At 48.4% G+C, this 23,408-nt stretch overlaps 9 protein-coding genes and 1 non-coding gene across 10 annotated transcripts; 4 read left to right on the plus strand and 6 right to left on the minus strand.

The window, feature by feature from the left end:
* Window positions 1-85: 85 nt before the first annotated feature.
* Window positions 86-1,631, plus strand: L228DRAFT_242509 (PHP domain-like protein). Its single transcript, XM_018331450.1, has 3 exons — window positions 86-202; window positions 262-320; window positions 383-1,631. The coding sequence occupies exons 1-3, from the start codon at window positions 127-129 to the stop codon at window positions 1,178-1,180; spliced, it is 933 nt and encodes a 310-aa protein (XP_018191659.1). The 5' UTR covers window positions 86-126; the 3' UTR covers window positions 1,181-1,631.
* Window positions 1,632-2,040: 409 nt separating this feature from the next.
* Window positions 2,041-2,151, minus strand: L228DRAFT_t20. Its single transcript has one exon. It is a non-coding gene; the product is annotated as a tRNA-Glu (tRNA).
* Window positions 2,152-2,420: 269 nt separating this feature from the next.
* Window positions 2,421-3,663, minus strand: L228DRAFT_216205 (DUF1295-domain-containing protein; the record flags this gene model as incomplete). Its single annotated transcript, XM_018330109.1, has 3 exons — window positions 2,421-2,940; window positions 3,004-3,489; window positions 3,546-3,663. 3 exons carry the CDS (start codon window positions 3,661-3,663, stop codon window positions 2,507-2,509), a joined length of 1,038 nt encoding a protein of 345 aa, XP_018191660.1. The 3' UTR covers window positions 2,421-2,506.
* A 3,027-nt stretch (window positions 3,664-6,690) lies between these two features.
* On the plus strand, window positions 6,691-7,780 carry L228DRAFT_206783 (transcription elongation factor S-II; the record flags this gene model as incomplete). Its single annotated transcript, XM_018329690.1, has 3 exons — window positions 6,691-6,825; window positions 6,881-7,211; window positions 7,293-7,780. 3 exons carry the CDS (start codon window positions 6,691-6,693, stop codon window positions 7,778-7,780), a joined length of 954 nt encoding a protein of 317 aa, XP_018191661.1.
* Window positions 7,781-8,802: 1,022 nt separating this feature from the next.
* Window positions 8,803-10,587, minus strand: L228DRAFT_207152 (DUF185-domain-containing protein; the record flags this gene model as incomplete). Its single annotated transcript, XM_018329709.1, has 3 exons — window positions 8,803-9,012; window positions 9,227-10,200; window positions 10,278-10,587. The coding sequence occupies 3 exons, from the start codon at window positions 10,585-10,587 to the stop codon at window positions 8,803-8,805; spliced, it is 1,494 nt and encodes a 497-aa protein (XP_018191662.1).
* Window positions 10,569-12,451, plus strand: L228DRAFT_225818 (PALP-domain-containing protein). Its single transcript, XM_018330397.1, has 5 exons — window positions 10,569-11,130; window positions 11,192-11,251; window positions 11,312-11,430; window positions 11,491-12,110; window positions 12,173-12,451. The coding sequence occupies exons 1-5, from the start codon at window positions 10,822-10,824 to the stop codon at window positions 12,352-12,354; spliced, it is 1,290 nt and encodes a 429-aa protein (XP_018191663.1). The 5' UTR covers window positions 10,569-10,821; the 3' UTR covers window positions 12,355-12,451.
* L228DRAFT_242515 (hypothetical protein) lies at window positions 12,173-15,435 on the minus strand. Its single transcript, XM_018331451.1, has 2 exons — window positions 13,724-15,435; window positions 12,173-13,669 (listed from the first exon to the last, which is right to left on the minus strand). The coding sequence occupies exons 1-2, from the start codon at window positions 15,224-15,226 to the stop codon at window positions 12,590-12,592; spliced, it is 2,583 nt and encodes an 860-aa protein (XP_018191664.1). The 5' UTR covers window positions 15,227-15,435; the 3' UTR covers window positions 12,173-12,589.
* A 111-nt stretch (window positions 15,436-15,546) lies between these two features.
* Window positions 15,547-17,491, plus strand: L228DRAFT_279352 (APG6-domain-containing protein). Its single transcript, XM_018335681.1, has 2 exons — window positions 15,547-15,739; window positions 15,795-17,491. The coding sequence occupies exons 1-2, from the start codon at window positions 15,655-15,657 to the stop codon at window positions 17,240-17,242; spliced, it is 1,533 nt and encodes a 510-aa protein (XP_018191665.1). The 5' UTR covers window positions 15,547-15,654; the 3' UTR covers window positions 17,243-17,491.
* Window positions 17,492-19,279: 1,788 nt separating this feature from the next.
* On the minus strand, window positions 19,280-20,361 carry L228DRAFT_207087 (hypothetical protein; the record flags this gene model as incomplete). Its single annotated transcript, XM_018329705.1, has 2 exons — window positions 19,280-19,962; window positions 20,040-20,361. 2 exons carry the CDS (start codon window positions 20,359-20,361, stop codon window positions 19,280-19,282), a joined length of 1,005 nt encoding a protein of 334 aa, XP_018191666.1.
* Window positions 20,362-21,677: 1,316 nt separating this feature from the next.
* L228DRAFT_207310 (hypothetical protein) lies at window positions 21,678-23,259 on the minus strand (the record flags this gene model as incomplete). The annotated part of the gene is made up of 4 exons (XM_018329714.1): window positions 21,678-22,123; window positions 22,182-22,354; window positions 22,410-22,939; window positions 23,011-23,259. The coding sequence occupies 4 exons, from the start codon at window positions 23,257-23,259 to the stop codon at window positions 21,678-21,680; spliced, it is 1,398 nt and encodes a 465-aa protein (XP_018191667.1).
* Window positions 23,260-23,408: the final 149 nt, after the last annotated feature.

Consider the following 23,408-nt stretch of genomic DNA (forward strand, 5'->3'; position numbering starts at 1 on the left):
ACAGCTGACTAAGCATCCGCAACCTCCATAATTCTAGACTAAGCTCTTTGGTCTCAACTGGGTCGAAATATTATTGCTCCGATGTCAACAGCTTCTCTGTTGTCGCTGGTCGATGCGCCTCTCAAAATGTTTTACGATTTGAATGTTCCCTGGAGCGCTGATGACCCAGAGGTTCCAAGAACACTGTCCTTTCTACATGAACGTAAGACCACACCAGAAGCCTACAATTCCACCTCAGCAGAGCTTCTAACCTCTCGCCAGTGGGCTACAATGAAGTCGCTTTAACACATACGTTGTCGGGAAAAATTCCGGCAGACGTTGTACGTTATCCTCACTTCTGCGAAATGCAAAAAAATCATTTTCTTACTCACTGCATATGCAGACATGTCCAATTCCGAAGGAGCTACCTTTTTCCACGCCTGAAGATCTCACAATTCACCGTCGCTGTACCCTTGTCCTCTCGGACCCTTCGCAGAACCACCGCCTATCAGCGCTTTCCAATTCTTACGATATTCTCGCCCTTCGTCCGACAACGGATAAGTGCCTCCAGCAGGCGTGTCAAACACTAGAATGCGACCTCATCTCTCTCGACCTGACGGTGCGGCATCCATTCCACTTCAAATTCAAGACATTGTCCTCTGCATTACAACGCGGCATTAAATTCGAGCTCTGCTATTCACCTGGGATATTGGCCGTTGACAATAATGCTCGACGCAATTTGATCAGCAATGCCATTCAAATAATCCGCGCCACTCGAGCTCGAGGGCTGGTCATCAGCAGCGGAGCAACAAGATCAGTAGGATGTAGGGGACCCTGGGACGTGATTAATTTAGCTGCTGTCTGGGGCTTAGGGCAAGAAAAGGGTCGCGATGCCGTCGGAAGAGAAGCCAGGAGCGTGGTCGTAGCAGCTCAGATGAAGAGGCGAAGCTACAAAGGTGTGATTGACGTGGTCGATGCAGGCGAGAAAAGGGCGCCGAAGGATCAAAAGAACAAAAAGGATGGCGCCCAAAAGCGAAAAGCAGATGCCTTGCAAGGCGGCGAGGCTGAAGCTGCCAAACTTGCCAAACCTGCTCCAGCTCTGTCTAAACGAGAGCAGAAGAGACAGGCGAAGAAAGCCAAGCTGGACGCCACAGTTGGCAATAACCCCATACAGCAAGTCACGGAAACTGCTAAAGGATGAATTCATCCTCGATTCTGAGCGTTCCGTGCGCCTCACAGTCTTTTCGTGGCACATCGGAGTCCTTGACCTGGCATCCTGGGCAAGACAGCGGAGGCTTCCTCTTGCCATCACTGGCAAGCAGAGACATCTACTTGCCCGAGGCACCGGAGATACAGTCACATGATGCCATACGCCCTGGGCCAATGCTGCAGTCCCAGGCAAGGTTTCTGAAACGAACAGACCGGGGAATCTTTCAACCATTACAATTCCTAGGATAATTCCTTCTCGCACCTCCCCAGACGTGGGCATCTCATCTCTCGAGCGATGTATCAAGCTGCTCCATCCCAACTGCTGGCCTCGAAGCATATATGTTGCAGGATAGAGCGTGTGTCATTATCATGATGTGCGTTCTGCGACAGACTCGCACGCTATTGCAGTGCCGTGAATAGTCAATGCTTTAAAAACTACGTGCATATATAAAAGATATAGTTCTTTCATGTACCGTTGCATCCTTGTCGCCATTATACCATTAAATTTTGTTGCGTACGTTTGGTGAGATCTAAGTTAAAGTCTGCCTCTACTTGCTGTTACTGTGTTGCATGTAGGCATTTCCTTTTACAACCGCAAGCGGATGATAAACTTAGAACAGATGAAGCAACGACTATATCCAAATTCGTTTTATTTTATCTCCTTCAAAACATTCCTTTCATATAAACTTGCTTGCAACAGTTCATGTTTCTTTACCAGCAACCTGCTGCTCACATAGTAAAAGGAGGAAAGAAGATGAAGGATTCTAATTCAGTTGTCCCTCCCACTTCCCTCCCACTTGTAAAAAAGTAAATGATTAACGTCAAAAAGCAAACAAAATGCCAAAAAATGATTTCCGTAACGGGGAGTCGAACCCCGGGCTGGTCGGGACACGAGACCACATTCAGGCTAAGCCTGAGGAAATCGCTTGAGAGCGACCGATGTTACCGCTACACCATTACGGATGTTGTTAAAAATTTAGGCACTAAAACTCTTAATAAACCAAAAGCTCGTTTTAGGCAAAACTTACACTCTTAAGGAGGTGCGACTGTACTATTAATACCGAGGTATGTTCCATAAACCTAAAGCCTGGTTTGAAGACAATAATCTAGTCTACTCTGTATGGCACTTATCAATAAATTTAACGGCCTCTCTTGTCACAATTCCAATTTTTTTTTTTGGAAGCGTCTCCTGGCAAAAAGACGACATAATTTCGCCAGAAACAAACAATAATGTTCGGTCCATTTCCAGTCCGATTACGAGTGACGATCACTCGAAAGACCTCTGATTCAGTTTTGAAGGTTGTACAAAAGACTTGTATTAAACTTGATTCTGTCCGTCATGCACTAGACGGCGGCCATCCTCCTCACCGTCACCGGACAGACGACCATGACCACTCTGGGCGGATGAGTCGACACCTTTCCCGCCGTCTCCATGCTTTGCCGGGTCGAATACATAGATGGGAAATTCCAGAAAGATAGTCCTCTTCAAAAAGGTAGGCATATGAACGTAGATGCTAGGCGGGAAAGGCAAAAGGATACTCGTTCGTCGTAAATACTCTGCATAAGCGTCCCAGTTGGTCCCTTTCTCATAGCGTTTCTTTGCCGTAGGCCTTTCCTGCAGTGGTAGGCCGGAGACGAAGAGTAGAAGAATAGTGAGGAAGAAGGGCCCCAGGATGGTGGCATACAAGGCGTTATAGGCCTGGCCATGGACATACCCATACGCTGCAGGTGACACAGCTATCATGTATATTGCTGGCAATGAATGTCAGCAAAATGCAGGCAGAAGACGGGGGGAAATACTTTGAAGAAACGTACAAAATTGAATGATAATCTCTCCGAAATAATTGGGATGGCGACTCCAAGAAAACAATCCAGCGTTACAGAAGGCGCCAGGTTCAGAGTGTCTCCGTTTGAAGCGGTATTTTTGAATATCAGAGATACTTTCAAAACCAAAACCGAGGGCGTATAAGATTATTCCGGCAATATCACGGCCTGTGCCAAATTTGGGTTGAGGATAGCGCGTGACATTTGGAGAATTCAGCACTGTCACAGGCAGCGAGACAGTCCAGACCCATAGCATCTGGAATACCCAGAAGCCTAAAAAGGACCAGAATTTCCCGCGTTTGTCGTCGAAGCGGTCATCCTTTCCTGTCTTGATGATTCTGAAAAGAAGAAAACCAGACAATCGAACAGCCCAGGCGATAAGGAATAGGGAAGTAACAATCTGGCGAGCGTGATGATGACCACTAAATGCCAGTGTTACGACCGCGAGCACAACAAAATTTGAACCGCCGGCAAAATCTGAAATATGTATCAGAATAGGCCAGATTATATTGAAGTTTGGGTCAGGGTATTACCTGTTAATTTGTCGAATTGTTTTGCATAAGCTATTGTAAAGAAAAACATTTGATACCCTATTGTTATCAGGAGGGTAATGGCAAGATAATAATTATCCAACGCGTGAACCTCTGCCATGGCTGCGTATTGCAAATTCCAAAGCAATTCAAAGAGAAGAAACCACTATCCTACCCGTCTTTAATAATGTCAATAATTTCCATATATGCATTGTCTCTGTCATCAACTCCCAGAGTCATGACATCATCAGTCTGAGACGAGGAAGTCATCAATGCATGACTTTACTCCGTACGCTGATAAATATTAAAAAGAAAAAATAATTATGCTGTTTAAGCATGCCATTTCTGTATTTTTCAGGACAAATAGATATTGACGAGCTTGGAACATAATATGTGCACAATTAAACTTCCCGGTTGCTATTATCCAGAATAGGATGATTATATTTGAGTGAGGTGAACAGGATCAACCTCCAGAGATTGAGATTGCTTCACTTCAATTCAGCCACAATAGACAAGATTCGATTCAACTTTATTCATGATAGAGTAGAGATTCCATTTAAGCATTTTCCCTCCTGCAATGTCGGGCTGGTTGAATGTTTCATTACAGTACCTCGCCAAAAATCACGGCAATTCTTCCGACGCGTCGCGTCCACCATCATGAGCATTTTTATTCAACAATAGACAGCAACATGCTGAGGAGGCCGCTGGCTCCAATTGCCAGCAATATTGTTAGGCGGAGAGAGCTGAGTAACTCTGAACGCGTTGCAGTTTGTTCGGCCTCAAAACTGAAGCATACGAATGCTGAGATCTCTAAGCAGTTCAAAATACCATACTCCACTGTCAAACGTACGGTGGAAAGTTACCATGATACAGGCAATCCAAGCCCTGAAAAACGTCCTGGACGGCCTAAAAAGTTGAGCGATCGATCAATACGACTAATTGAGCGATTAATTCGCAAAGACCCAACTATAAATTATAAGCAATTGATCGAAGAAGTTCAGCTTGATGTCTCCTGCAACACCATCAAAAGAATGCTTGGAGAGTCTGGAATTTCAAAATGGATCGCTCAAAAAAAGCCCCGGCTTGGTCCTGAGGCTGCACGGAAGAGATATGAATGGTGTTTGGCACGTCGCGACTGGGTTCAGGAGTGGTATTCCATCATATGGACAGATGAGTGTTTGGTGGAGCGTGGTGCAGGAAAACAGCGCTGCTGGGTCTTCCGAAAGCCACATGAAAAATGGAAGAAAGTTATGATTCAACCATACAGCAAGGGCAGGGACTTAACCATCATGGTCTGGGGTGGATTTTACACTGGTGGGAGGACTGATTTAATTGATATGCCAGGAGATCCCCTCTCCGCTCGGGGTGGCTCTAGTGCAGCATCATATATCTCAGTTCTTGAAGAAGGGATCCCCCAGATCTATGAGCCAGGCCTCACCTTCATGCATGATAATGCCTCAATACACCGGGCAAGAATTGCGCGACAATGGCTTCAGGATCATGGAATACCAGTGATGGAATGGCCCCCGTACTCACCAGATTTGAACCCTATAGAGCACGCCTGGCATATGCTTAAAGAATGGCTTTATAAGCACCATCCAGAGCTCCTTGACGATACATCGGTAGATTGGAGGGCTGAGAGAAGACTTTTTGATGCTTTGAAGGCAGGCTGGGATGCAATTAGTGAGGAAATATTTGTTTCTTTAGTGGAGAGTATGCCCCGACGGATCGAGGCAGTAATTGCAGCAGGTGGATGGTACACAAAATACTGACCCAGGATTTAGCAATAATAAATTGATATTCTTTAAAGTCACTATCTACTCTATTTATATGCCAAAATACAAGTTCTAATATCAATTTCTCATTGAGTTATCCATGAATATATTTTGTGGTCCGGAGGATGGTTGGGGTGGCATTTGTGGAAATTGCCGTCATTTATGGGCTAGTACTGTACTATTGTTGGTTTCAGATGTTCCGCCCCGCCGTTGGATTCACCGGGTTGGAGCTTAAACGTCGTCGCTAGTATTTCCTGATTGGGATACTCCAAGTCGCGCGACACCTTCTATAGTTTGACTTTCGTTTGTTCAGGTGCCATCAATCAATCTTTCTGAATTTACGATTTTGCTTATTTCGCAGCTTCGGACGTTTGTCTTGTCAGTCTCGAGTTGATTGATCTCTTATCAGTCTACTTTTCGGTTTTCTTTCTAGATCGTTCATAGGTAAGTCTGGCAACATTTTATATAGTTATCGCTGCTGTATTGTTGTTCGCTCTTGCCTGTTCCCTCCTGCAAGTTTCACCAGCGTTCCTTCCCACTTAAGGGAAGACAATCTCCCGCTGTTCAGAGTGCCCCTACGGCTCCGCTTCGATCTGGCAGTTCTCTACACGGAAGGCGCGACTCACACTGGAATTGGCTCGACTGAAAATGGGCGCAATGACGCGAGCTTGGATACATTGGCGCGAACACGCTTTCGAAGAAGACGGCTTGCAAGTCAACGAATTTCCTCGCGGTAATTTATCGTCAAGGCTTGGGCTAGGAGAAACGACTTTCCGTCTCATTCAAGGCATTATCCTCAATATTCCGCCAACGGGTACTGCTCCTATTTGGTCATGGCGTTGGGAAGAGAAAGAAGCAACAGGAGACGAGGGTATTTCGACACATAATACATAAAGATGCCAGATTCATGGACAAAACAGGAGGAGAAGCCTCTGTTTCCCGAACATAAAGTTGCGACAAGGACAACCAGGGGCGACTCGGAAACTCAAACCGGATGCGCGATCATAAAAGCAGAGGATACCTTGCCAACCGCAGATGCGGATTGCTCGTCCGCCCAAGCACAAAACAGCAAGCGTCACTGCCTCATTTATGCCCCTGAAGCGTTCCCAGACTCTGCTACACTGCCAGCTTGCTTTACCACCGTTGTTTCTGATTCGACTCCGCATAGCATCAGAGAGACTAATAGGCGTTTACTTTCACAGAAGGTTTTGCAGGAAAGGGCTCAAGCGGCGCTCGAGAAGCTTTTCGAGAATTACCGGCCTTTAGAGAATTTGCCCAATTTTTCTCGCCCTACGCGAAGTCAAAGCAGCGCTCACGGCACATCAGCGCTTGACCGGAGTGGATACAAGCGAACGGCATTCGCATATCCAAAAATGGACGCAAAGGAGATTGAAACTCGCGCAAAAGCTTTGCAAAAGGCAGGAGCCAATGGCGAACCCGCCTCGGTCATCATTGATTTGCTCGAAGACTTGAAGAAGAATGTTGCCGCTACAGAGGATCTGCTCCGAGTATGTTTCATACGTCCCTGGAATTTAACACGCAGCCAAGCTTACAGAGTGTTAGTCAACGCGTATTGGTATCATTGTCAACCGATCGAAACAACACAAGGATCCAGCGGTTGCGCGACTAGCGTCAGAAATTGTTTCAAAATGGCGGTCAGACGTCAACAAAGCCAAAGCCTCACCGGGAAAGAAGGCGAACGGGTCACCTGCGAGGTCAGCGAATGGAGGATCTACGGGATCTTCACCTAAGCCAGCAGAGCCATTTCTCACAGTAGCGCCTGAAAAGCGAACTGCAGATACTGATAAAGTAAACACTGATCGCACTGGAGATGCTGTCAGAGATAAGTGTCTTGTGCTTATCTACAATGGACTGGCGTATATGTCCGAAGATGGTAAGGTTTTTCTTTTGCAATTTGCATATTAACTATCTTTTTGAGTAATGGGCTCTCAACGGTTGCTAACCTTTTATTTAGCTCCTTCACGCATTATTGAGAGAGCAGTGGAAGTTGAGCAAGCTGCGTTTGGTGAATTCAATCGTAGAGTTAGTCAGGACTACAGGGCAAAGATACGGTCACTTTTCCAAAACCTCAAGAACAAGTCCAATCCCGGCTTACGGAAGCGCATTCTCACGGGAGAACTCTCTGCGTCACGCTTTGTCTCAATGTCCAGCGATGAACTGAAGTCTGCAGAAAAGCGGGCCGAAGATGCCAAGATCCAGAAGGAGCTGATGAATGAGTCGATGGTTGCTCAAGCTGAGCGAAGTATCTCCACCAGTTTCACTTGCGGAAAGTGCGGTCAGAAGAAGGTCAGCTATAGTCAAGCACAGACCCGTTCGGCTGATGAACCTATGACTACTTTCTGCGAGTGTACCGTCTGTGGCAACCGCTGGAAGGTATGTACAATATCTTTTCTTCTCCCTTTTATTTCTACCCCCCTCTTCGTTCACATCAGTTTTCGCTGACATCTCTTGCTAGTTCTCGTGACATGTTCCACAGCGCATCGCCTTCTTCCCTCTCGTTCATCTGTTTTCTTTATAGATTACATGTTCGTGGCGCATAACGTCTCATTTCTTCCCCTTCTCCTTCTCCTTTTCTTTCTCCCCTTCGCTTCTCTTTTTCTTTTCTTTCCCACCCCCCAAAATCTCTGACCTCTTCACATGTATACTACAATTCTCTCGTCCCCCCCAATTCCCCCCCCCTTTTTTTTCATGGTGCCATTCTAGGGCATTATTAGGGAGTTTGTGACTGTGGATCATATTACGTGTTCCCCCTTGGGAGCTTTACAGGCCTGGCGTCCTCTTTCTACTCGTCATACTCTTGTTGGCGATTCTTTTTTTTTTTTCCACCTGTTTCTTTCTTTCTCCATTCTTCTTGTCTGGCTTGTGGAATTGAATATCATTTGCGGCAATAAGGCGCTTTCCCATGCGCAAGCCCTATTTTCCATTTTTTTTTAATTGCCAACCATCTTCACACTTACCGCCCGTATCTTCTTCGCATCTAGTCCGTCATCATCCTTTAAAGTTTATGGGCAATTTTTCTCTTAATATTCTTGCTTTGAGCTGGAGGTGGTGGTAGACTGCTTTTTTCCTCTTTTGTGGAGGTAAATGCGATGACGATTTTTTTTCTTTTGCATGATCGTGAAGATGCGTCCCTTGGAGGGGATATTGAGATGTTGAAGAGATCGTGACTAATCTTCAGGCCAAGCTTCTAACATAGTTCCTGCAGAGCGGTTTACCCTAAAGCCGCTTCTGTTTTGCACATCTGCTACGCGTACATCACTTTCATCATTGGTTGGATTCGAAAAGATAATGGCCCAAGTAGGTAAAATAAATATGACCGGAAATATATATGTCAGGTAAAAGTATACGGGAATACATTGCCATTTCTTGCTCTCTCTACCATTGCACACATATTTTTTTGCGTCTAGCTCTATAGATGCGACAATAAAATGGAATGAATGAATATACGATAAGTTATCTTGGATCTACAAAGTGGCCATAACGGAGGCGTTCTTATACCATGACAGCATGGGATTCTCTCCCGACCGCGTGGTAGTATCGTCCACAAAGGCCCAGCGGCGGAGAAAGTCCTCGTGGGTACTCATGCGGGTGAGTTTACCCGTCACGGCGCGGTACACGTCCTCCATGACGCTGAAATCGGTCGGGAAGAGAATATCGAAGTAGCCTTGTTTGACCTGAATAAGTAGGACCATGGATTAGTCATTGCAGATTTAAAGGATTGATATTGGTTCATTGAAAATGGAATGAACAGAGACAGGTAAAGGATCGATCAATCGGCTTATTTTCGGTGGAATAAAAGGGGGGGGGGGGGAAGAAAAAGGGAGAGAAGAAAAAAACAAGAAAATTAAAACTGAACAATAAAATAGAATGAAAATTAAACAAACATACCAATGGAGTAGTGACTGGCACAGTTCGTCGCTCATAGCGAGTTTGCACGACTGGAGCGTTGATACCTCTGATGGTATCCGGCAGAGTGTGAAAGTCGCTGACAATAAGACGATGGGCAGGGAAATAATCATTTAAAATGTCGAAGAACTGGAGGAGCCGCGTGGGGATGTATTCGGCGACAGAGAGGTTTTCTGAAAACGGCAGACCCTGGCGCAGATTCCTGAGGAAGCGCGGCCCTCTTAGAGGATGATTATAATGTCCATCACATGCGGTGCGACGAACGTGGAGAAAACGCGCCGCAAGAGGGTCGGTGATGGGGGAGTAGAATTCGTAGAATTCGCCATCGTTGTCGATAAGCACGGTTCCTTGCAGTGGGCTCTCGGTGACAGGATCGTACCGGATGGCATCATGGGCAAAGTTGTCGAAAACCTCGAGTGCTAGAAAGAAGCAAGGCGACTGGACGTATCGGTTCCAGGAGAAAATGGACTTGTTTATAATGTTTACCTTGGAAGCATGTCCTCGGTTTGATGCCGTCTTGGCCAAATGAGACTGCTGTATCGACGCCAGCGCCGACGAAATCTCAATGATACGATATTGGGTTCTTGCGTATACGTCTGGATCTATATCTCGGATATAGTCGAGAATGTTGAGCATCATGGTCCCATTTCCGGCGCCCATTTCGTATATAATCAAATCGTGGTACGGGTAGAGCGATAGCTTGTAGTTGGTCACGAGATAGCGCGCAATGGCCTCTCCGTAATATGGCCTAAATAGCTCCGTAGGCGTATGCCAGAGCTGTCTTGTAGGATTGTATGCTTCCTGGTCTAACTTGTCTTCAAACTCTGTGTAGCGCTGCCCGAGCAGACGATGGAACTCGGGCTCGTCTTTCATGCGGTTGAAATCGAATGGGTCACCGGGGCTGAAAATGACGGCTTCTTTAGAGAAGTATCCGTAATGCGGATTATAAAGGCTGTCTGTTTGAAATTGTTATTAGAAAAAGAGTTGTCCGAATACAAGCTAAGCATCCTGCGGAGCGGGGATGGATGCTCACCATCTATAAAGTCTCTCAACAACATTTTGACCCGCCTCGGCCGCTCCCGTCGGCTTTGGAGCTCTTCTGCTGTCACCATTGGATATTTCTGAAATTCTTCGGTTTTATCTCCCGATAGCACATCTGTACGTTGCTGCCAATAGCTCTCACGCTGACGAGCGTCATCTCCCCCATGCCTTCGGTGAAGCCGTCGTTGGGAACCGGGACTGGCGTTGATACGAAGCGGAAGCAAAGCGCGTGACTGAGACGACCGGCAGCTCGAACAACTGAACAGCCGCCTCAGAACTTGAGTCACAATTGGCGAGTCCATGAGGCTGGAGTCGTGGAGTGGAATGCGGAGATGAATCTCGGAGGTGGGAAGGTGGTGGGTTGTTTTGGGGTTGCTGCTGGGAGGAAGCGACGGAGTGTTGTTCGTGCGCTGAGTCCTCGGTCGAGCTGGCGTCGTCATGCCATAAACCTCACAAAGCTCCGCGCACCAGCTTTTGAAGCCTCATGAAACAGGCTAACATGCCTTGATTCGGTAATTGAAGCTCCTAAATTTGCAATGGGGGACAATAATCGTATTTATGCTGTCGCGGCCTTCGCCGCTGGCGTCATACTCACCCTCGGCTTCAAGGGCTTTTATCCGGATATTGAACGACGATTCCTATGGCGGAGAGGAAGCAATGCGCGGGCAGCAGCGCGCTCTACGACTGACCGCCAGGTGCAATTGGAAGACCACACGCTTCAGGCTCGTGGAGACAACGGGCCGCATATACCAGAAGGCATTGAGGCCTGCATTGGCAACACGCCTTTATTCAAGATTAAATCACTTTCAGAAGCAACTGGATGCGAGATATTGGCAAAAGCAGAAGTCAGAGGGACCCATAGAATCTATAAATTATCGGCACGGGTATGCTGATACATTGCTTTAGTTTCTTAATGGCGCTGGCGGCAGCCCGAAAGACCGGGTTGCATTGAGTATGATACAATTGGTATATTCTACACCTTTAATTCTGTGTGGACCATGGTAGGCTCAGGCTCACTGTACGTAGGCTGAGGAGGAAGGCCTCTTGACACCGCATGCCGGTGATGTAGTCTACGAAGGCACCGTTGGTTCGACGGGCATATCTTTGGCGACTCTGTGCAGAGCCCGAGGATATTTAGCACATATGTGCGTGGATCCAAAATGCCTCTGCCATGAAGTTTAATAGCTGACAATGTGAAAATAAAGCTGTATGCCGAACGATCAAGCAACAGAAAAATCTGACCTGCTGCTTAAACTCGGTGCAGAAGTTGAGCGACTCCGCCCTGCCCCTATTGTCGATCAGAACCAATTCGTGAACAAGGCTCGAGCCCGAGCGGAAGAGCATACTGCAGATTCCAGTCGACCAGGTCGAGGTTTCTTTGCAGACCAGTTTGAGAATGGCGCGAATTGGAGAGCTCATTTCACCGGTACTGGACCAGAAATTTATCGGCAAACTGGAGGAAGAGTAGATGCATTTGTAGCCGGGGCGGGCACCGGAGGCACAATATCTGGCGTTGCGTTATATCTCAAGCCGCGGCTACCAGACATGAAGGTGGTTCTCGCCGATCCTCAGGGAAGTGGGCTTTTCAATCGCGTCAAGTACGGAGTCATGTTTGATCCGAAGGAGAGAGAAGGCACAAGGAGGAGACACCAGGTTGACACCATTGTGGAGGGTATTGGTATCAATCGAGTAACGCAAAACTTTGAGGCTGGCAGAGATTTAGTCGATGACGCTGTTAGGGTGAATGACGAGCAAGCCAAGGCTATGGCGCGATGGCTTGTCGAGAAGGATGGTATATTTGTAGGAAGCAGCAGCTCCGTCAACTGTAAGTGTTCTTCTATACATGGATTTATTCTATTCGACAAACTCTGACTAAATTTTGCGTAGGCGTGGCAGCGGTGAGAACAGCGCTTGAACTTGGACCCGGCCATCGGGTCGTGACTATCCTGTGTGACTCAGGTGCCAGACATCTTTCGAAGTTCTGGGCAAAAGCAGGTTCTATAGGTGGAAAGGCCAATACCAAGCTTGAAGATGTGCTCAATGTTGGGCCCACAGAAGATACTATCTAATTAAAAGGTCATATATACTCTAGCTTCACACCAAAGCTCAGTTTTTCTTTCAACCGTAATCAGTATCAGTTGGCGGTGCGGAGAATTGAACCCAGCTCATAATCATCCTAATGCCCGAATCGAGACTTGTTCTCACAAGAGTATGATTGGTATACCTCTGCAAGCTTACAGATTATACTAGAGGGAGATGGCTACTTGGCCTCTTCCACTCATTTATACTGTCTGCTCGTAAATCTCATTGGCAATTTAGACAGAATACGCGTTGACATTTATATCCAACTGTTCCGCACTTACGGCTGGCACTATTTGGCGTGGACGCCAGCGGCGTCTGCGTGCGCGGAGAACCTAGAGAACCGTGTCCAGACATGGTCTGCTTCTTGGATAATGTCGAAGAACCGGTCTTCCGGCCAGAACGAGATTTGAGCAGACTAGATACAGGGGTAGAATCGATGGCATCAGCATGTCTATGCGGGCTTTGGGTGTGAGCAGTTGACTTTGCAGTGGTTGTTATATTCGACTTCGTCGGCAGATCCTTGCTCGACGTATGGTGCTTCTCGTGCTCTATGCCATTGCCAATTCCAAAGGGGTGATTGGCCTCTTTCTGCGGCCGATTTTTCGGCGTACCAATTTCAGGAGTCTTGATGGCGACATCTTTCGTTAAAATCTGGTCGATTTCATGGGTCGACTTCGGGCTTCCGCGCTTTTTCTTCTCAACATTTACAATAGGAACAGAACCAGAGGTGGGGGTCGCGCTGTGCTGCACGCTAGGGAGATTCTCATTTACTCCCTCGGCATTGGGTTTCGTGCTCATATGTTGCTTGGATCTGACCGTGTCCCGCTGTGATAGCCTTGCCGAAATCCTAAGTCTTCTTTCAGCTGATGGTGGGGCATTCCTCAACCCAGTTGCAGGAACATCTTCTCTACTTTGGCAAGTCCCTGGAATTTTAGCCAGAGCCGCGTGTGCAACCTCCTTTTTCCGTTGGGTTGATCTGAATGGATCTGCAGAGGGGTTTGATGGTGGGGGCAGTGGGGCTTCGGTGTCTTTATCAACCACAAAGCTAATTTGATTGGATCTTTGGGAGTGCCTTTTTTCTTGCTGTGAGCTTGATTTAGGTCCCTTTTTATGAACCGATGGTAAACCGACGCCGTCAGATGATGTACTCTTAGCACCGGGCTTATCATGTGAATGAATCTGGGGCGCACTGTGAGCATGGTTTCTCGCTGGAGCCGAAGGTGGAGAAGCAAAAGGATGCACTTCATCTTGCACTTTGCTTTGTTTTGGTGGACGTGCACGAGGCTTTTTATTCGACGGAATCTGCTGAATTAGCTTTGAGTCGTGGCCATTGAAAGAGGTATAGACTCCACTCACGGTCTCGTTTGCAATTGTTACTGCAGGCTGCGCTGGCCTTACCCTGGGCTTCTGTTGGACGTTTCGATCTTGTGGAGCATTGCTGTCGGTAGCGTCATTCGTATCTTTTCTACCAGTAACACGGGTGCTATCCACGCTCGCCTTTGAAACCTCCGGATCCGAACGTTTCACATTTCTGCCGCTATCATTCCTTCCCTGATTTCCAGAGGACGTGGTTGCTGTAGCGGTTGTGCTATTTTGGGGGGTTCTTTTCGAGATTCTCGGATGATGAGTAGTGTCCTCAGCGCTTCTTACGGAATGGTCAGTCTCATTGGAATGATTTGGAGGCTGTTCTATATCAGCTAGAAGAGTTAAACCGCGTTTTCGAATCGATTCCGTTGACCAAGTGGGGAAATGCTCCGACAAGTGTTTCCATGTCATGCGACGATTGATTCGAAGCTCCAGGATCATCTGGTCTTCATCTGCAGTAAAGCGTGATGGATTGCTAATTGTCGCATGGTCCTGCCTACCAATAGGAGTTTGGCTAGCCCTTGGAAAAGGTGTGGCGTTTCTTCTTGTAGATTGATTTGGTAGCTGAGACGGCAGGCTATTAGGGGTAGCGGTAGTAAAGTGACTAGGCGCAATCGCAGGCAGAGTTGACCGAGTATGACTTTTTGAGGCTCGCGGAGGTGCCGCGCCATGGGACCTGTGAGTTCTGGTCGGCGTGAGGTGTGCCCATACAGATCGAGAAGTTGCACGCGGTGCTGATGTCGGGTGGGAATTGCCACCACCAGATCGAATGTGAGGGCGACGAGTCTGATCTGTGAAAGGTAGCTCCGGCGTCCTCCATGCAGGCTCAATATGAGCATCGTTATTCGGTGTAGTGAGATGAATCAAAGAATGGACAATCTTTGATGCCAAATTCTCACCAAATTCCTTCCAAAATGCTGGGCCGGGAAAGCCTGCAGGAGGGCCAGGGGTGGTCGGCGGGGCCGGGACATTCTCAGTAGCAGTATGTCCTTCCCCTCTTTTCTCTGATAAAGTTTCGATTGCACGCCCTACTGCATTGGCTACCGGAGTAGATCTTGGTCTCTCATGGTACGAAGTGTCCTCGACAGTCTCTATCCGCGGCTCTTTGTTCACTGTGCGTTGCGGAGTTTCGAGGGGTGTACGAGGCTGAATTACTTCCATGGAATCGCCGAGCTCATCCCAGTCGTCGTCTTCCTCGACGGGTGGTTCCGTATCCTCAACCGCAAATTGACCCAGGAGCTCTTGTGTGTTCTCGTGCCCCATGTCCTGCTCACTTTCCATGTCCCGCAGATGGCCATTGTTTACGGTGATTTCTCCGGTCTCCAGATCAATTTCATCGCCGACGCCCGAGAAGTCGCGAGAGTATTTTTCAAAAATAGCTTCAAATGCAGACTTTAGCCGCTGGTCGTTCCTCACTCTAGCTTGCTCAACATCGGATATTTCGCCGTCGTCAGCTGGTTCCTCAAGTCGAACTCGTTTTGCTGGGCGATCCATTGTTTGGGAGGAAGCTTCCACTGTGAAAGATGTGAGAGCTGTTCCTGCTTTCTTGATGCCGCTGATTGCACATTCCACACTTTGATTGTAAGTGGCTTGACTCAATCATATATCCACGAAGAGAATTTGTTTGAACAGAGAGGGTCCTTGAAGCTGGAGCAACGTCGCAACAGCCCATAGCTGGAAAGTTGCCGGGCGTGTCGAGAATGTGTATTTTCATTGAGCACGCGAATAAGCGACCCCAACTACCTTACTGCCCACCTTATTATTATCAAGCTGCGATTAGATAACGGGACCTTAACTGTAACTCAATCATATAACCAGCTGCATCATCGCTCTGTGACTTCATACCTCTACAACATAGTCATTCCGGATCGCCGTCTTATCGTTCGCTCGATGTAAATCTAACATTTCTTACGAGAACAAAGATGTATTGCCAAAAGTGCCGCACGCCTTTGAAGCTTGACGCCTCACTGGAAGGGCTCAATCCGGCTTCTTTCGATCTCTTAGTGGGTAGGTCTACTGAGTTCACCACACGCCCTGCTCGTGCCAAACTCACAGGATACAGGCTCGACTGGTGTATCTTTACAGCAACATCCCAAGCCTCTTCTCATACAGCGACCAAATCTTCCCCAAGAGCGACGCGATCTATATGAGAAGGTCTCTCGTCATTCGCCGACGCCGATCTCGAAGCGTACGATCCCAGCGCCACGTCACCCCCAAAATGGACAGGGTGTTCCCCCAGAGCTTTCAAGAGCAGGGTCGCGGGACAATTCTGCAATGTCATTTGTCATGCTAACAGAATCTCAACTTGCGCCATCCTCTGCAAGTGGGAAACCCTACGTGGACCCTCGAGGTGGAAGAGTCGCCGCTCAAAGATGGCACAGCGGCAGCGTTCTAGAAGGCGAAAGTACGGACAAAGACTCATTTGCACAGCGGGTTGATATGACAACCAGGCTTTTTGAAATACTCTCTTCAAGGTCTGACATCGATCACCCTATCTGTGTCGAGTGTACCGAGATCGTGGTCGATGGGCTTCAGAAGCGATTATATAATGCGAATAAAGAGCGGGACGCGTACGTTGACTTTCTCAAGAAAGTAAACGCCGATATTCCAACCGACGAAGAAAGACAAAAAGCCGTTGAGGATCTTGAATCAATGCGTGCGCAGGAAGAGGCTGTGTACCAGGAGCTGCAACAGCTTGAGCAGGAGAAGATGACGGTAGATGAGGAAATTGCGGCTCTTGAAGAAGAGGCACGACAGTTGGACCTCGAGGAAGAGCAGTTCTGGAGAGATCGCAATGCTTTTGCGTTGACGCTATCCGATTTTCAAAATGAGCGAGATGGTCTTAATCTTCAGTATGACCATGATTCACGGCAGCTGGAGAGGCTTCAGCGGACCAACGTGTACAACGACACCTTTTGCATTGGACATGACGGTTATTTTGGGACCATCAACGGATTACGACTGGGTAGACTTGCCAACCCCCCGGTGGAATGGACAGAGATAAATGCAGCCTGGGGCCAGACATTACTGCTTCTTCAAACGGTTGCAGAAAAGCTCGGGTTCGCTTTTGAGGGCTATCGTCTGCGCCCCATGGGTTCTACGTCACGAATCGAAAGGATCGAATATCCGCAATCTGCGTCAACTGGTGGAAACCCTTCTGCCGCTCCAACCCCCAAAATCGCCATTCTCGAGCTATTCTCTTCGGGAGATTTGCCTCTGGGACGCATGTTCCTCCATCGCCGGTTCGACAATGCTATGGTCGCCTTTCTAGAATGTCTACGGCAGCTTGGCGATTTCGTCGAACACGAACCTGCTCAGAGTGGACGCTCAGGGCATGGATTGCGGCTTCCATATGAGATCAAAAAGGACCGCATCGGAGATGCGAGCATCAAACTAGGCTTCAACCAGGACGAAGCTTGGACAAGGGCCTGCAAGTATACATTGACTTGTTGCAAATTCTTACTTGCACATGCTAGCAACGTTGGCAGCTCTGGAAGGAGAAGCTTATAGTGATATTCGTTTGTTCTCTTTTTCTTTTTCTTTATCATCCATGCATAGCGATGGAGTTTGGAACATTGTTGATGCGGCTTCGTGGTAAATTAAGGTTAAGGTTAATAACAAGGACCACCGCCTCTGAAGGGGAACTTTTGGGACATTTACATAGGACGCAATGGTGATTTTCTCTAACATCATTTATCATCTCCTAAGACACGCTCACTTCCACATCATACACATAATATTTTTTTCTCAAATAATACTGTCCACTGTCTTTGACATACTACGAGATTGTTCCGAATCCTTGAGAGATTTTGCTTTTGATACTACGTAGGTATGCACAGACCGACGGCGGGCAGGCGGGTCTCTTAGAGTTATTTAAGCGATGCGCCCCGTGGGGTCCGAGTCCCTCGGTCCGGCTATAGCGCCTACGGAGTACGCCCCAACCCATGTCCAACTGCCGGTGGGGCCCTGTGCGCCAGGAGCCGAAGCAGCAGGAAGATTTTTGATACAAGGTAACTACTCGTAGACGTTGTTTAGATGTTGATTTCCAGAGTTGTTTAGATGCTGACTTCCAAAAAAGGGTATATTCGTGACTTCGCCGTCGACGTGAATCTCTTTGTCGATCATTCCAGACACGGTAGTCCAGCAGTCCAGCTCTCTTGCTTGCTTGCTTGCTTGCGCTCTGGACCTCTGGACCTCTGGACCTCTGGTATCTGGGGGCCGGGGCATGCCAGATACGTTTGGAAAGATGGTTGGCTATATTCCGGCCGAGGGGTCCTGAACCTGATTAACTCGCCTTTTCCTTCCCTTTCCCTATCATTCTCTCCCCTTTTCTGTCTTTTTTTTTTTTTTAAAGGAAACCCGAAGATTGAATCAGCAGAGCGGTATCAAACGGGAAAGTGTCACAGGCTCACAACAAGACGGATTCCTTATCAACTCCTACTGTAGTAAGTTGCGATATGAGGGTAAAACCCCTTAGAAGGGCACTGCGCCCGTGCGAAGAAACAGGAATAATAAAAGACAGCTAAAATCACAAACACGTCACTTACATACTTTGCGGCGACATGGAGACGGAGCCTGCCTGGTATCTAGCAACGGTCTATTTCGCAAGCGCTCCGGAATCTGAAACGAATGTCTTATATTTTAAGCGTTTCTGATAACGATTCGTTTGGCATTGGAGATGGAACTATCGATGAACTATCACTTTTTCGATCTTTTAGCATGGCATGTATGTATGTATGTCGGCGTTAACGATTAACAATGACTTCCTGTGTTACTCGACTTGTCTCAATGACCATGGGCCATGATGATGATGATGAAGTCACGTCGGAAACCATCTATCTGTTTCTTCACGAAAAAGTTTACAATGTGCATCAACGACCTGTATTATTTCCAAAGTACGACCCGTTTTATAAATACAAAAAATATCTACAACCCTAGCAGAGAGACAGGACCCATGATGATAAGAAACAGGGGGGAAAATAAAATAAAAGATCGAATCTTCCAGGGTCGTAGCAGCGGCAGTAGTAAGAGTATAATAAATAAAAAAGTATAATACCTAGAGTGTGGCCTCTTCCCGCGATAGAAATTTAGTCCCAATCAAGAAAACGCTATATCCTCCGACGAATTTTCTTATCAAAATTCCAAATGCAAGAGAAATCAGAGAGAGAAGAAAAAAAGGTGATATCAAGAAAGAAGATTGCTCCGGCCAATGGCGCCATGCACGCCCGCTTCCGATAAACGAGACGACGAGACAAATACGAAAACGTAAGTCAAGGCTATACAGAACGATGAAAATAAAACAAAAGATGGGAAAAAGATGCAGGTCTCTAATAGGAAGAGATAGGAGAATATGGGAGAGCCCTGGATAGGCGACAAGACCAACGAAGATCGCGAAAAGTGCTCTTATTACCAAGCTAGCCAGGATGGTTGGTCCCTCTGGCTGAACTCGTTGGATGTAGAAGTGGTGGGACATCGGTGGTAGACACTTTCTTCGAGATCAAAAACTTTTTTTTGGATTTCGCTTTTCGAAGCTGCTTCGCTCAGAGTTTACGCGGGTATCTTCTTGGGATCCGCATCTTCGACTGATGCTTTTTGGGGACCCTCGGTGAGGGTCTTGGGCGCGGCCTCGATCGCGGGGGTAGCCGGAGCGTCCATCACTGGTTGTTTTCGCTGAATAGTCTCGAGGTAGGTGGAAGGAAGGTAGCCGACGCGGCCGTCACGGGCGCGGCAGCGCCACCAGTCGGACGGGTTTCCCATAGGGTCAGATTTGGTGAGGACGGCAACGAGGTCGCCCTTCTTGACCTCGAGATCAATGCCCTCGGCAACATTCTCGGGCTTCCAGTCGTACGTCACGCGGCAAAAGTCGAGCTTGCTCGGGTCGATGGGCTGTTGTGCCGGCATGGCGCTCAGGCGTCTGCGTTCGTTCTCTTCTTGATTGGCTGCGACAGCGCGAATGAATTTGCCCATTAGGTACGGCAGGCCGAAGACGGCCAGAACGAATATGATAAAAGGCTTTCGGCTGGGGCGAGACGCGCCTTGTTGGCCGTTTGGCCCTTGGCCTTGGAAGGCGGCAAAGTTGGACGGCGTCAGATCCGTGGCTGATGCAGGTAGCGGCCGTCCAGTCACCTTGGCAAATAGTGTGCGGAGCCATCGCAGCAGAGTAAAGATGCCGAGGACAGATCCAAGTGTTTGTCGCAGATTGCCGAGCTGCTCTGCCACAGAGACCATTGCTGTCGGATTTGTTAGTCGGGAATCATTTCGAAACATATTGGAAAGAGCAGAGGTTGTGATGAGCATCCAAACGTACCGAAAAAGGAGCTGTGCGTCGCCATGTAGGTGCTCTCAAGCATCTGGGCGAATCCGCCAAAGGCACCGACGATACTTTCAATGATTTGAAATGTTGCTTGAGTACTTTGACCGAAGGAGTTGGTCAAGCTGTTGGGGTCATTGGGATCGCCTGGCATGCCCGGCATCCCACCGTACATGCTTCCCATACCTCCCATGCCGCCATACATGCCTCCATATCCACCCATACCACCATACATGGACCCGCCGAAGCCGCCGAGTCGGGAGTATGGTGATGAGTAGCTGCCATATCCACCAAAGCCACCATACGGTGAGCTGTTCATGCGGTTGACAGAAGAAAGCGATGAGAGCGCTGATGATGATGAGGGAGTGGCGGCGGAGGTGGGAGGCTGAGAGGAAGGAAGTGGAGGAGGACTCGAAACAGCCTTGGCGGCAGTATTGGCCGTCGCAGGTTGTCTGTCTGCAGCCATGATGGAATTTGATGTGTTAGAGTTGGTTGGGGCGTTGGTGGTCACAGCAGTGTTAGGAAGGACTTTGGGAAGACGTCAGCGGACGGAATTGAGTCAGTATATCAATAGGGAAGACAAGTCGCATACCCTTGGAGCTTCCAGCCATGGCTCTCTCCCAGGGTTTCGGTGGAGACGGCGAAGCCATCGTGCCGTTCCCGCTCAATGACAAGGCCCCCGGAGATGTGGTACGAGATTTGTTATTATAATTAGGGGGTGAGCGCGGTGGGACTGAAGTTTAGGACAATATTGAATGTCGACGGCGAACTTGGAAAAGTGCTGGCGACTTGGATCTCGTGACGAGATTGTCGGATGCGGGGGATTACGGGACTGGAGTGGACCCTATCTGTAGCGGGATTCTCCGAATCTGCAGCAAAAACTTGCCGCGATAAACCCGAGGCGCCTGACTAACGAGATCGCTGCAGGAGGTATTGCTCAATACGGAAATCAATACGGAAAATATGTCAAGTGGGAAATTTATCACATTGCTTTTTCTCAAGTCTAGAAGTTTTGTCGGTGTGTAAAAGTCAGGAGGAATTGCAAGTAGAAATGCATTTTTCCCAAGAGACTGGGTCCATCATTATCAACCAGTGGGCCCAGACCTCGGCATCACAAGGAATCCGTTCGGCTGAAGTTCTGATTGCTGCCTCAGGCCGCTAGGACCAGCTTGTAGTGAAATCCGCCACGTTATGTCCTACCTAGATGATCAAGACGCCGCTCCATACACATCTTCGCGTCACAGCACTTCCACTTGTACAGATAGAATTGCATCGTCAACTCTAAATAAAGAAAAATATTTACGAAGCAAATTGATTGTCATTGTAGGCGAAATCTCAACAAATCTGACTATCAAAGTGGAAGAGAGGCAAATAAATCACCGTGAGTGGAATGCGATATGGTAGTAAATTTGAGAAATGAATAATCAAACGACAAGACCTGCCCATCAAGTCGCAGTCTGCGCAGGTACATGGGTATGTATAGCGCCACTCGCCGATAGGAGCACCATTTTTACATCTAAAGAAGACCGAACTATAAGCACAGGTATCCAATCCAACTTTGCCAATTGCTTTCTCTCACACACTCTCTCCAATGGCTTTGCGCGATCCTCACGACACTATCGAGAAACCCGCCACTTAGGATCCAAGCTTGAAGAGAGAAGAGCCGTTGCCATCAGAGTTGTCATCAGTGAAGCTCTGGATGAGCGAGGAGGCGAGGCTGCTGTCAAAGTTGGTGCTGTAGTCGAGAATCTTGATGTGCGCGGTCTCCTCAGAGCCAGTGAAGACAACGGCAGCCTTAATAGTGCCCTGAGTGGGACGCTCAAAGTAGTCCGAGTCGCCGCCAGCGGGGTGGAAGGTGGACTTGCATCGAGTGTTGCCCGAGTCAAGGACCTCGAAGATGTCGAATTCACCGCAGCCAGATTCCCAGCAAGAGCACTCAGCCTTGCCATACTGCAGGGTACGGGGAATCAGGGCGTTCAACATCCAAATGGCGGGCATGTTGGCGTTATCACCAGAGCCGCTGTTGTCATCAGGCATGCCAAACTCAAAGAGAAAAGCCTTCTGGGCACCGTCAAAGCCGTCTGTATCAAAAAATTAATATTGAAAATTTCTCTTGCTCGGAAATGGAAATGTGCTTACGGTAGGCAACGGTGCCATCACGGTAGTAGCCGCAGTTACCGTCGTCGCACGACTTGTCAGACATGATGACAACCTCAGCGTTGGAGGGAAGGGTGGTATCCTCAAGGACCTGGGGGTGACCAGCACCGCCCTTGCCATCAGAAGAGGCGTAGGAAAGAGAATTGCCAAAGCTCCTAAAAGAATTGGTCAGCACAGCTCTTATGCAATCGCATCAAGAAAGACACTCACGTATCCCAAACTCCAGAAGAGTCGCCGTCAGAACCCTTGGAGCCACCGAAGTGGTTCAAGAAGACCAGGCCGTCGGCAGTTCCAGAAGAGGAGTCGTAATAGGCCTGGCGGTTCCAAGAGCCGCTTCCGCCAGAGCTGCCGGTCGATGATGCGCTGGCGCTGGCGCTGGAAGAGCTGGCGCTGGAAGAAGCAGATGAAGAGGCTGATGAGGAAGCAGAAGCGGAGGAGGGCTGCGCAGCATCAACACGAACGGAGGGCTCGGCGGAAGAGGTGGGCGAGGCGACCATGTAGTTATTAACCCAGGAAACGACCTTGTTATCGATGGTGGCGGTCACCATCTGTTCACGTTTCTCCTTTTGTGCCTCGTCCTGAATTTGGCGGATCTCCTTGTTGTGCTCATGGAAGTGCTGGTGGCCATGGCGGCGGTGGTGCGCGCTGGTGCCAACGTCTCTCTTCTTGTTGGAGCTTGAGCTAGGAGTGTAGACGGCGAATTGCTTCAGCTGAAGGGGGCCGCGGAAGTGGAAAGAGACCTGTGAAGATGAAATGTTAGCATACTTGGTTTCCCAGACTGGCTTCTGTCCCAGTTTGGAGTCGGGCTGACCTCTTCATCCAAGGGAGCCATGGCACCGCTGTATTGGTAGTCTTCGGAGGAGCAGCTGCCACTGGAGGAATCCATGTTGGTGACTTTCTTGTAGGATCCAGAACCTCCAACACCCTGGTAGGTGATGGCCTTGACGGCCTCACAGTACCAGTTGCCGTTAATATTCTGCCCAGAACCATTGCAGTTGTCGGCGGCAGTGCCAGCGATGGCAGCCGCGATGACTGCACCAGCAGCGAGGAAGTTGCGCATCGTGAGTGATAAGGATGTATGGGTCTTTGTTGATATCAAGATTTCACGGGGTCGAAGAGGTCTTGTTCGACTGGAATGTTGGATCAATCGTACTGCACCGCGGAGAGCACAGAAGGTTCGTTGCAGCGACGACTTGTCTTTTGGATTGT

This window comes from Xylona heveae, assembly GCF_001619985.1.
Source record: "Xylona heveae TC161 unplaced genomic scaffold L228scaffold_1, whole genome shotgun sequence".
In the NCBI taxonomy this organism is placed as follows: domain Eukaryota; kingdom Fungi; phylum Ascomycota; class Xylonomycetes; order Xylonales; family Xylonaceae; genus Xylona; species Xylona heveae.